This window comes from Columba livia, chromosome 11 (assembly GCF_036013475.1).
Source record: "Columba livia isolate bColLiv1 breed racing homer chromosome 11, bColLiv1.pat.W.v2, whole genome shotgun sequence".
Lineage (NCBI taxonomy): Eukaryota > Metazoa > Chordata > Aves > Columbiformes > Columbidae > Columba > Columba livia.
Window position 1 is genome coordinate 15,551,255 of NC_088612.1, and position 13,336 is coordinate 15,564,590.

The 13,336-nt window shown below is 38.7% G+C and overlaps 1 protein-coding gene across 19 annotated transcripts in view; it reads left to right on the top strand.

The window, feature by feature from the left end:
• The window catches only part of TJP1 (tight junction protein 1), a 186,714-nt gene that overhangs the window by 141,040 nt on the left and 32,338 nt on the right, over positions 1-13,336 (top strand). For all 19 annotated transcript variants that reach the window (XM_065076022.1, XM_065076023.1, XM_065076024.1 and 16 more), the window contains 7 exons: positions 3,073-3,129; positions 9,138-9,262; positions 9,396-9,498; positions 10,924-11,203; positions 11,777-11,880; positions 12,634-12,802; positions 13,153-13,297. In XM_065076022.1, the coding sequence (XP_064932094.1) occupies positions 3,073-3,129; positions 9,138-9,262; positions 9,396-9,498; positions 10,924-11,203; positions 11,777-11,880; positions 12,634-12,802; positions 13,153-13,297 (983 nt within the window). The remainder of the gene's footprint in view (positions 1-3,072; positions 3,130-9,137; positions 9,263-9,395; positions 9,499-10,923; positions 11,204-11,776; positions 11,881-12,633; positions 12,803-13,152; positions 13,298-13,336) is intronic.

The following is a 13,336-nucleotide window of genomic DNA, read 5'->3' on the forward strand; positions in this document are numbered from 1 at the left end:
GTTCTCTTTCTGTGTTGTTGTTTGTTTTGGTTGGTTATTTATGGTGTTGTGTTTTGGGGTGGTGTATTTCTGTGGTGTATTGTGTGTGTGTAGTTTTTTTTTTCCCCCTAATATGTGCGGAGAACCATAGGTAATGTAGTATCTGGAGTTTACAGAGTTCGAATGCTGTCAGTTGTCCACTTGCTTTTCAAAGATACTTAATGATATCTATGAAGTTAGTCTAATCCTAGACTATAGCATCTTAGTATTCTCTTATATTCCTAATTTCTGGCGTGTTAGGCTACACGTGTTTCTCAGTTCCTGCTGAGTCACCTTGATTTCCCATAAATCAGTGATGGGTGACATTATTTGTGGTTCCAAGCTTGGCACCAGCAGACAGTGAGGCTGACACCATCACTGCCAACCTACACTGTCTGCCCCCACCCCTTAATTACAAGTGCTGTTTGCCATGTCCAGAGACTTAGGAATTGAGGCCTTACAAGATTCTTTAAATCCAAATGTTGCATGAAAAGCTGAGCACTTACAGGGACCTCAGCTCAGCTGGCGGTAGCAGACGCTCATTCTTCTGCTTCAGTTGTCAGTGCTTACCAGGGTGAGGACCATCACAGGTCTTCATCCAACTGCTCTGTCTTTTGTGAGTGAACGCAGTTCTTTGCAGATGAGAAGCAGTTGGTGTCAAAGCCAACAACTCACCTCAGGCTGCCTTTGAACTGTTTTCACTGTTCTTGATTGGACTGTTTGGGCATGCAGAAAGAATGAAAATAACATATTACTTGGTTTGCTACCTAACTAATGGATATTTGATGTTTCCAAGTCTTGTGAATTTGAAATGAATGTGTTAGTAAAATCTAGGAGAGGTGATAGCAATAGATGAGTAGAGGAGACAGTGTGAGAAAGAAAATGGAGAAGAACAAGGAGAGAAAGTGGAAGTACAGAGTTTCTATGGAAAGGAAAAAGGCATTAAACATGGCAGCCCCAGTGAGTAGATTGAACAGTGAGCACCCTGCCTTGTTTTAGAAAGGTTGGTGAGTTTATGTGGCTGTTTTTTGGGGGGATTCTCTCTCTTTTTGTGGGGTAGTGTGTCTTTTCACAGTTCTCAGAAGCATGTTCTGCAGGTCATTTCCATTTTTCTTAGTCACTGCTTAGCAGTTGTGGGGATTTTTGTCGTATCTTGCTCTGACGCTGGGATTGCCAGTTCTCCCAGATGCTCAGTGCTTAACTGGTTAAACTGGTTTCTGTCGGTCTTTGGCATATCCAGAACCAGTTGGTGCGCTTGCAGCGTGCCCTGTGTACCGAGCTCCTACGGTGAGGCACAAGAACTCACAGCCATTGAAATCTGGTACCTCATTAGCCAAGTAGCTTAAAGTGAGCTGTGCAAAAGTGCCTCTGGGTGCTAAGGGAGGCTGGTACCTGTGTGGTGTTGCCAGGACGAGTGCAGTAAATGAGCCACTCAGGTTCACTTCTTCTTTTATAATTGCAGGTAGAAATGAGGCAGCCAATTTAAATTAAAATGTGAGTTGAGACTTATTGCATTCCTGTTGCACCTTTTTCTAAACAGGAGCTACTTAAAGCTTTCTATTTTAGAAGCTTACTTTCAGAGATAATTCATCACTTGCTGACGAGATGTTTAGCCTGAAAAGCTCTTGCCAAAACTAAGACAGAATGAGAGCATCAAAAGTAGGGAAGAAAAATCAGTATTCCTTAACAGTTTAGCAAGGAAAACATTCTGTTTTGTTTCCAAGATGGCTTTGTGTGTGTAAATTGTTACTATTCTAATATATATTTGACCTACTTTTAAAAAGCTGGAGAGAAATAATCTAATTCTGGAGTAGAGTTGAATCAGTTTGTACATTTTGTACTGAATGGATGGGAGGTGGGGAAAGCTGTTTGAATGAAATATATCCCAATTAAGTTGCTCCAACACTTGCAGGAGAAGTGAACCCTTGAAGAGAAATGAGCAGCAGTGTAGCACATCCTAACTGTTGAAATGAGAGCACAAAATGCGGAGGGGAAAAAAAAAAAACACGGGTTTTTGAGGTCATGAGAACAATTAATTTCTTAAACTTAGTTGCAAATTCTGATATTAAGATACTGGATAAAAGTCTTCAGAGGAATTGTTAAACACTCCTGCTGCTGTTCTCTATTATAATGCAGGGCTGGATTAAAAGTTAGGAGCACTTTTGTTGTAGTGGCTGAGTTACTGTAGCTGATACAAATTAAGAGTAAAGCAGATTTTCAAAAAACCCTGATAGTGGGCAAAACAGTGGAGACTCTTGAAAGTTAGAAAAGGTAGCAGCAGGATAGCAGGAGAGTTCATGCTGTTCACGATATGTTTCCTGCTGCCTTTCTGCCCATTTGCAACTCTTTGTCTCTGGCTGTTTTTCCTTCCTCACCTGGTCTTCCCCTTTCCAAATGTTTGCTCGTTGTGACACACTAAGTATTGCAAGTGTCTGCTCTTCTAAGCAGAAATGCAGGTATGTAAATATTGTCATAATGTTACTGTTTAATTTGATTCCCCTAGAGGGGACATTGTTTCTGCAGTACTACTCTTCACCAAAGAAGTGAACCTGCACTAGACTGTGGTGTCTGCTTAATGTGACCTGTATGCATAATACAGTAACTGTAATATGTAGCTGGGCATCCATGAATTAGTGGTAATCTGCATGCAATTAGAACAAGCATAAGAAGAATGATCACAGTGGAAAACTGAAAGTGGGCCTTGGAGTGGCTTTGTTTACTGTATACTTAATGAGTGATCAGGAGAGCCGACATCACATGCATCTTGTATGTAGTCTTTCCCTTTAAACTTCTTTAACTTCAAATTCTGAAATAACAATGATTAGAAATCTAATTTGTCTATTCTTCCTCCTGCCGCCCTTCCCATGGAGCATGGGAAGTTCAGATGTGATGTATAAACATGTAACTAATGAGCCCATCCTCCTTCTCTGTAGCTATTCAATATGAATATTAGTGTTACTTTTGACTATAAGTTTCTGTTTGTGGTATTATATGGTAATTGAGTATAGCTACTGATAGGGAAGTCTAATTTTTGGGTGTTTTTTTTCTCCTTAGAGCACAACAATGGAAGAAACAGCTATATGGGAACAACACACAGTGACTCTTCACAGGGTAAGTTCATACAATTGGTTGTGTGTGCCTGACTCAGGATACTGGTGGCTTTTGAAAACAATGAGAGAGAACCAGATGTCAGGAAGTAAAAGAAAAGGAAACTGTCATATTCCTTTGTTTAAATTTAGAAGTGTTGTAAAAGCTCCATTTGATAGTAGCTGTATTTGTTGGCTTTCAGAGATAAGTCTGCCTGCAAATAACCATGCCAGAAACATTAGATTACTTCTGTACGTAACTGAAAGATGTTTGAAAGTGTTCCTTAACAATTATGCTGTAACTATACTTAAATGTTTTAAATTTTTATTTGCAGGGGTATAAAACAACGTAGTTAAGTATAAAGATGTTCAAAAGTGCCTTATTTGCTTGCCTCTTAAAATAGTGCCTGAAAGCAGTGATTTTTGGGTGGTCGGAATGTGCATCTAACAAAAAGGAATGTGTACTAGGAATCAGCAAATAGGAAGACAGCTTTTTTAGTTGGACTGTCTCTTCTCTTGTTTCAGTTACTCTTAAATTGATTTCTGATGTAGCTATTGTGAAGCTGTACAAGAGAGACAATAAGGAATGAGTTGCTGAGAGAAAGTCAGAGCGTGGTAGGATGCCATTTCTGGCAGCAGATTCGTATTTAAGTGACCATGGAATCATGGCCCAAATAGCTGTATTAATTGCAACAAAAGGGAGGTGCACAAGAATTTCCTCACGAGAGCATGTTTTATCATTTACCCTCATTTCTTCAGTATAGAATCAGGGTGTTTTAGAATTGTAGCATCACATGAGTAGATCTTTGCAACTAAAAATGTGTACAAATAGATCAGCTGATCAGATAAAATGTTAATTCTCTCTACAAACCTATTTGTATTGATTATAATGAGTTTAATGTTGTTGGTTCAAAGTAACCATTTTAGTACCTGGTCTCTTTAGAGGGCCAAAAGGCTGTCTAAGAAAGTACCCTGTCTCTAATTGCGACCACATGGTGAAAGAACAGTATAAGTAAAACCAAAAATATGTAGTGGTACTTGTCTACGTTACTCTACAAGCTTCCCACAGTTTTAGGTCACAAGTTATTGATCAAGAAGTGCTATTTCAATGTGTAATTGCCCTTTGTTTTCTCCTTGAAGCTGTCAAGTCATACCTGGGACCTGTGTAAACTTTTTCTTTACTCATATTACCGACAAATGAGTTCTGTCTTACATTCAAAAGCAAACAAAAAGTGCTATAGCAATACAGGGCTGGCTGGTAGACTTGGTGATAGCTTAGTTTCTCTTCAAGGTGATATTATTCTGGTTAAGTCGTGATAAAGGATATAAGTGAAAGTGTGATTTGATTATAATTTCGATTATGACATTTTATGTGCCAGACTTCTGTCAGCTGTACTGGTTGAACTGTTTCATTAGCTGAGTAAGTATCTCTCATTTAGATGTTGGAGACTGATGGCATGTACTGTTAATAACTTTGCTTGTTTTTAACTGGCTAATTAATGCTATCAATGTTTTCCATCTTCCAGATAACAAACCCAAAGCTTTTATGCTAATGTTATGAAAATTGGTGCTCAAAATATATCTTTAGTACTGGAAAGAGAATTTAGGAGAGTGACTACATTTGCTTGTTGAGTTTTTGATTTTGCTCTTTATTTGTGACATTCTTGTAGTGGTAGATTATCAACTAAATGAAATTACTGCAGTTTAGTCAGAAGGAGTGAAATGCATCCACATTTCAGTTATCCTCAAAGTTACCTAGAAGTTGATAGAATTGGAATGGGCTCAAAATGCCACTCTGAATGGTTGTGCAATATTTCCTGTGTGAGCTTAGCTGCTCCTCTTGGCTGAGCTACAGAACTGCTAGAGACCATCGACCGTCAGCCACACAGAAAACATTTTGAAGAACTGAACTTGTTTTCTCTAGTGAGGCACACTGAAAAGTCCCTCTGATTTTGGCTTAGCTGAAGGCAGTAAACTGGCTGTGAATGATGGAATTAATGACATTTAAAACGTGCTGCGTTTCTACAGGGGAGATGCAAGTCAGGCTTCCCATTGCTGGCTTCCTGTTCTGTTGACATGCCTGCCAAACTCTCGGGATTCACCAAACTTTTTTGTACGTTTTAGCAGTGTTTGCCTTCCGAAGTGAGGCTAGACACATCGTTGGAGGTGTCTGATCCAGAATAAATCTGTCTAAAACTTGAAGTCCTCATGGGAGAGGCTGAGAATCCAGAGTTGATGTCAGTCTACATCTTTTCACGTGTACCTGTTTAATGGCAAGCATCTGTTGTCCATCCAGGTGCCCCAAATAAACTATGTAACTGTGCTTTTTTTCCCTTTTAATTGGTTTTTATTAATGGCATTTGGTGAAAACTATTCAATGAGTAAGGAGCACTAACTTGTGTTATAATGAGCAGCCTTAAAAATAAGAGAGAAATGAAAGTTGTTTGTTAGGTGATGGGTGTGTGTGGTGTGAGATGCATAGAATACTCTTCACTACATTTATTCCTGGTTTGAGTCTCATTTTTGTCCTGGTGGTAATTCCAGCACTGACAATTTTACTTTATTTTAAGCCTGTGCTGTTCTCCGCTCTAACTCCATTGTTCCTGTGTCTGGCAGAACAGGATAGGATCCCTTTAACTCTTCATGGATTCCGTGAAGGTAGCCAAAACTGTAAAAACAAAAAGCAGTTTTGGGTAGTAATCATCAAGTTTTAGGAAAGTAGACAGCATTTGTATGCAGTTTCTTTCTGAAGCAAAGCCAGAAAAGGCACATTAGCAGGTACTATAGAAGGTATCCTGTCTCTGTAGTTACTGACATGTCAGTGTCTGAGGTACTAAACATCTTAAAGTATTTCTCCATTATTATAGGGGGCAATTACTGATTTCTAAACAAACTGATGGCAGCTCAGAAGTGTTGTTACAGACTTCTAAAAGATACAGGTTTGGTCCTGTAATGGCCCTTTAAAAAGGGGGAGTATGCGATATAAACTTTGGAAGATGAGCCAAAGGAAAGAGGGAGTGCTTTACACAGGGAGTTCTTGTTGAAGATTGCAGATTTGCTTGCTTCTTTTGAAGGGTTTCTTTCTGACCTTTACTTTCCAGAGACGTCATTACAGATTAGGGGCAGAGTGTACTTAATCCCACTAGTTGCAGTATACCTGTGTCAATTCAGGCACTTTGTGGTTCAAAACATCAAATTTTTTTTGTCTTTTAATCCATCCGTTTCAGGTATCTTGGAGAATCTGCAACAGTGCATGTAAGCGGTCTGACTGTGCTGTGATTTAACACAGTAGCTAGTGAATTCCAGCACTATTGCCAAACGATTTATTAGAAACTTTTTCTGGGAGGAGAGGCTTGAACTTCTAACCAAGAGGTTTTGTTCCCTTTCTTTACTATCCTTCCAACTTCCTGGGTTGCTAGTTAGCTCTTAAGAGATGGAGCCAGTCTCAAGTTCAGTTAAAGCTTATCAGGTAGCTACAGTTTATCTTTTATTGAGAGGCCTATTTTTATATACCTAACTGCAAAGGACTTCAAGGAGGAACCATGTACTCCGTATGTTGTGTTGGTTTCTTCATACTGGGAACTGAAGTTCTGTGTGTCTGTGTTAGATGTGTCTCCTTCCCCCACAGAATGGAAACCAGGTGTGTGCACACCTTGCTGCTTCTCCCTTGCTGCCTCACTATGGGAGGGCAGAATGCTACAGTTCTTTTTTTATTGTATTGTCAGTGCAGCATCTGACAGGTGAATTTGCTGTGTGGCAGATGTAAAAAAAAGGCAAATTTTATGTGTTTATATATAGAATAATCTGTAGTGATAAACATTTTGGTATTTCCAGACACGTCTAGGAGCTAGGTTCAGTTTTCTGAGGGTAGTTCAGTTCATCATTTATCTCTTAACATGATTGTAGGCAGCAGGATAAAATGAAAAGTTTTTCCAGCTTAGGTTTGCTGGAAGGATTTCTTATTTGAGCTCTTGAATTTTCAAAAAGATTCTGAGTTTGATTTTGAACGTTCTAATTTGGAGTATTTCTTTAGACTGTGATTTATATTGTTAGAAAGCCTTTAATAGGACTTATGCTCTTTTTCGACTGCTGTCTCTGTATGTGAAACCATGGTGTTTCATAGCTTCTTGGAAAAAAAAATGAAACTAGCCATCGTAATATTGGTTATTTGGTTTGCAAATCTACTCTAAAGAAAATAGAATGGCAAGCAGCAAGATAAGGGTTACAGTGAGTTTCTGCATCTCTCCTGGCCTTAGCCTGGTGATGGTGTTTCTTTACATGAGTGGAGAACTCCGATAATGTCTTTAGTTTATGACGTAAGGAAAGATAGAGGATATTCAAATGAAGTTTGACTTGATTGTCTTTGTTATTATCTCTCTTCTCCCTTTCCTTTCCCACCAAAATATGGTGCAAACTGAATTCTGTTTTTTAGAGTAATGGAAAACTGAAAGATGAAGCAGTGGCATGAGAAAGGGGAAATATGACCGTTTTGAAAGGAGTGTTTGTTACATATTTTCATAGGCTATTATATGTTCTCTTTGTTGACTGTTTAAAACATAAAACTGAAAGGTAATTTCAGCTCTGGCAATAAGTCATCATTGTGATCCTTTAGACCGTCTTCCTGCATGGCACAGGCTTTCGCTTAGTAATTCTTGCATCTCAGCTGTGATTTCTGGTTATCTGGCTGGAATGCATCTCGAAAAGATGTCCAGTCTTCTTTTAATGAATTAAGATAGATGTAAAAGAAGCAGTAAGGCATACCCTTCCCACTCCTCCACACTTTAGGCTAGACCAAGTTATTTTATTCATACCTGGCAACAGTATTAGCTAGCTATTGGAATCAGGTTCTGAACAGTGAATCTCCAAAGCTTTGTTTTAATACTGGATGGTCTTTACTCACTGCTTACAGGCTAAAGCTGAACCACCTTTTTATGACCTCTGTTTTGGGGAGAAATAGGGAACAAGTTTTTTGAGCAGTAATTACTGTCCAAAAAGCTGAACATCATGTTTTACAGACAGATGCAGACTGCCATGTTGCGTCTGCTGTCACTGTAAAGTTATGAAACTCATTGCTAAAGCTGGGTCATGTTTGTCAAGAAGTCTGAAAAAGAAAGAAATAAGCCTGCCAGCATGGAGTGTGTGCTGTGTGAAAAGGAGAGAAGAAATTGACTGAAACCTGATCTTTGCCATCCAGTGACTGTATTTTGTGTAGTGCAAAATTTCAAAGTAAATTTCTGAGCAAAATACAACATATAAACAGTAATACCCATCTGACAGTGTTTTATGGGCAGTTGTGGAAAAGCTAGACAGTTTGCAAATCAGTTACGGTTAGAAAGCTTCTTTCCCACCCTCACTGCTTCCAGGCAGAAATGTAAGCATCGTTGTTGTATCTTCAGATATCTAACAGGAGTAACTCTTCAGAGGCATTGACCTTGCTGGAGTGGCAGGTCACCCTAGAGGGAAAAGATTGAAGCAAATTATTTTTGTTAAGATGCAGATGATCTGCAAGTGCTGACAAGGTTTTGATGTATTTAATGGTACAAGTGATCTTCGTATTATTCCTAAGAACTGAGCCTGCAGTCATACTCCTGTGTGCTGCAGTCCTGTCAGTCCCTGAGCTAAGTGAGGTCAGGCTGGGTAAATACCATATTGTGAAACCTGCAAGTGTTGCAGGAATTGATATGGGTTTGAATCAGTACCTCAAGACAGTGGTGTATTATGTTGTGCTCACTGAAGACTGAGGTCTTACTGATGACTACCTGAGGCCCAGGCCATAAAAATGCAGATGGGAACTCTAATATTTTGCTCTTGGGAGAGATTGGGTACTTAGTCTGAAACTCTTTGCCTTCTATAAGTGTATTTTAATTTATTTTTAATCTCCCGTTCTTGGATTTCATGGTTCATTGATCCTTCTTTCTTCCTAAAAGTTATGTCTATCCCATAGGACTGTCTTGCGTTGTGTTTGACACAAGGAAGTGAATTGTGACTGTGGAAATATTACAAAGTAAAAATACTTCTCTCGTTACATTATAGGCCCCTGGATTTGGATTTGGTATTGCAATATCCGGAGGCAGAGATAATCCTCACTTTCAGAGTGGTGAGACATCAATAGTTATTTCTGATGTGCTGAAAGGAGGCCCAGCAGAAGGACTACTACAGTAAGTGCCAAACCATACCTTGATTCTGATTTTAGTTTATAACACAGATAGTTTGTTCAGGGACACCCATTCCCCAATATTTTCCTCTTGGCATAAAGTATTTATATTGTGCATTGTGATTTTTTTCATTTAGAGAAAATGACCGTGTTGCAATGGTTAATGGAGTTTCAATGGATAATGTCGAGCATGCATTTGCTGTTCAGCAGCTGAGGAAAAGTGGGAAGAATGCCAAAATTGTAAGTGAATGTCTTGAAGATTTAAGCTTATTTAAATTCCATAGTTACAGAGCAAAAGTGAAGTGGTGTGGTGTCCGCTATGAAAGACATACGTGATGCGAGGGACTTGAATAATACCTGTGTGATGCTTCAGGTTTAAGTGATGATCCTGATGCATTTATCATGTCAGTCATCCAGGTTTTTTTCAGTTGTGCATGCTGATGTTTGAGTAGTGTGGCACTGGCTAGTTCAGACTGCTTTTCTTCATGGGAAAGTTCTGAGTTTGCCAGAAGCTCAATTCTCAGCTTTGTTTAATATTTCTTTGGTTTCTTGAGTGCACTTCTATCAAATTTTTCAAAGGCTGGTGTATGCTACAGGACTTTACCCGTTGATCAGGCACTAACATAGTTCTTTTTATGCTTAGTAAACAGTTTGCCAAAATAAAGCATAATTACCTTAATTCCTATAATTTTGTAGGCTTATTCATTGTGGTTGGCTTTTGAACTTTGCAAAACACAATAGGTCATCACTAAAGGGTAGTAATCCAGCTTTCTGTAGAAGTTTGAGATTTATGTTACAAAAAGTAGAATGCCCATGCACAATGTTTAACCATTTCTTATTTCAGGAAAACTGACTTCTAAGGCTTTCAGAAGAGCTTTTGTGCTGACAGATTTCTAGCGCTGTTGTGTGCTTTAATACAGTTTTTAAAATTGTGTCATGTTTTGCATTTGTAGATTTAGCAATTCTTTAAAGTTTACACGAAACAAAATGTGTGGTGAGCTGTGCAGGGCTTTCAATATCTTAAGTATTTGGTGTACATACTTATGCAGAGAAAAGCACTTAATGAAGACTTTCATGGTATAACTTGGTTCAGTTCTGTAACATAGCAGATAAACCTCTGAGCAGGGCTGGGCCTTGCTCTGGAAGCAGCTGTGTTAGTGCCAGCCAACTTTGAACTTGGAGCCGGAATGTTCCCCTTCCGCTGTGGTTTGCATAAACACGGCTTGGGAAGATGGGGAGGCTTCAAAGTTGAGGAGAATTACTGTCGACACACTGAGCATACAGTAGATTACATGTTAGCACAAGAAATTTTTAGCAGTGCCAGTAACTAGCTTGTGGGTTTAAGCAAAGAGGGAGGGCATTCAAATGTGCAGCTCTGAAGACAGAATATCTTATGCTACAACGGCTTTTGCTGCTTTTACAGAAGCAAGAAGGGACTAAACCAGCTGTAAACCCTCTCCTCAAAAACAGATTTCTAGTACTATGTATTGATGAATCTCCTATATGAATTGGATAGAATTTTAAAATATGGTTGCAAGAATTCGGAGCGTCCACAAATACATCTGTGTGTTTTCTTTTGAGTTTGGGGATTAACTTGGCTTTTGACATTTACTAACACCATTACCATTACGCAGCCAGTGGTCGATATCTAATGTTTGGTTGTAGACTATCCGAAGGATGAAGAAAATTCAGATTCCGGTGGCTCGAACAGAACCTGACCCAGTGTCTGAAAATGAAGATGATAGCTATGATGAAGAGATACGGGATCCAAGAAGCAGCCGTGGTGGTCCAAGTGCCAACAGAAGGCATGAGAAGAGCTGGGTAAGAGATCGAAGTGCTAGTAGAGAGAGAAGCTTATCGCCGAGATCAGACAGAAGGTCGGTTACTTCCAGTCAGCCTGCAAAACCTACCAAAGTAACCCTGGTGAAATCAAGGAAAAATGAAGGTAACTTGGATGTAATTCTCTTGTTAAGACTTTTGCTGGTTTTTAAAGGCCAGCTGCTTCAATCAATGTTGTGTTAAGGGCTTGCTGGACTGTATGAACAGTGCTGTTAACGGTTTGTCCATTTTACCAGCTGAAAACTTCAAACCTGCTATTGTATTTCTGGTGGTATTTTTAATATTCCGAAATACATGTGCTTAATTAAGGGTAAAGTATTATATCATGTAAACAAATCCCAACTGTGCACCTGACAGCTGGTAGTCAGTGGCCACATACCTTCCATATACTTTGGTTGAGTGTTCAGTGTGTCTGTGTTTGAAAGGGGGGAAATTGTAGGTAGCTTTTAATTTATCTATTGAACAACAGCTATGATTACAGGCAGGGTCAGAAAAGAGATTGATACAATGGTAAATCCATAGGGTATTCCACTACAGCCCTTCATGTGCCAAGTTTGCTCTCCTCTTTGTGTTTCCACTGTAATTGTTGCATAAAGCAGTGTTGTAAATCTTCAGCTACTTACCTCACTTCTTTACTGTAGCTTCATGAGTCTTTTTCTTTTATTGCTGTTATATAAAGAGTATGGCCTACGGTTGGCAAGCCACATATTTGTCAAAGAAATATCCCAGGACAGCCTGGCAGCAAGAGATGGCAATATTCAGGAAGGAGATGTTGTACTCAAGGTATAGTACATTGTGGTGGCGTTTGTTCAAGGGAAACTCTTCGATACAACTGTTTTTGGAATTAGTTCTCTCCTAATAGCATAATTATTGTTTGTAGAAGATCTAGCTTTTTAAATTAAATTATTTCAAAGGTCAATAAATGGAAGTGTAAATAAACCTCTCTAATGAAAGGAATAAAGTGGTGGGTTTTTTGTTTGTGGTTTTTTAATTTGTCTTTTGGTATTATTCCCCAGGCCTTACTCAGACAAATAGTGCCCACTGCAAGTGCATAATATAAAACATTTTAGATCAAAAGAGGTGAAATGTTGTGGAATTGTGCTATTGAGCAACACTAGAACTTGCCCTTGGGTTAAATTTTGATTATTTTTTTTTGTAGAAATCAATATACCCAGGCATTTTTAATTTGTGCTAACAATTTCTATTTTGAGATACTGCTGTAAACGTGGCGGTGCAGAGAAACATACCATTCTTTATTCTGCTGAGTATAGCAGTGCTGGTTAAAAAAAACATAATTAATGTTTTTAATGTTTTTTATTAGTGGTAGAGGCTGTATCTTTGCAAAATGAAAATAATTTTCTAGATTATAATTTGGATGAGCCCAGTAGTCTTCCATTGTATTGTGGTAGTTTTATAAATATCTCTAGCTTTTTCTAAGTGTCATCAGACAGAAAACAGTATCTTTATTGGAGATTCACTGTTCGTGTTTTTTTTATTTTCATTAGGTTTATCTGCTTTTTTCTTACTCTGTTCCAGATAAATGGCACAGTGACAGAAAATATGTCCTTAGCGGATGCAAAAACACTAATAGAAAGGTCAAAAGGCAAGTTGAAGATGGTTGTTCAGCGAGACGAGCGAGCTACACTGTTGAATGTTCCTGATCTTTCTGACAGTATTCATTCTGCTAATGCTTCAGAAAGAGATGGTGAGTATAAATAAACTTCATTTCCAAAGGGAGAGAAGAGTTCCCTGTGTTGTGAAATACATAAGTGGGATGAGGTGGGGTGGGGGGAGAGAAGAGTTAGGAATAAGAGTTAGTAATGTGAGTGCAACTCTTGTTTGAATATGATTGAAATCCACACCTTCAAAAACAGTAGTGAAGAAGATAAGTTTCCTCTTCTTGCAATTTTTCTTTCAGGAATATTGTTTTTAAATAATAAACATAGGTTGAACATTTTCATAAAAATTATTTGCAAAAGCTTATTTCCATTTGAGCAGGTCATGCCACCATTTTAATTACAATCATTTCATGAAAAAACAACTTTTATTTAACAGACATTTCAGAAATTCAGTCGCTGGCATCAGATCATTCCAACCGATCACATGACAGGCCCCGCCGCAGTCGTTCACGATCTCCTGACCAGAGGTCAGAGCCTTCAGACCATTCCAGACATTCTCCACAGCAGCCCAGCAACAGCAGGTGATGGCAGCATTGTATTATTTTTAAATCAACTGTTTA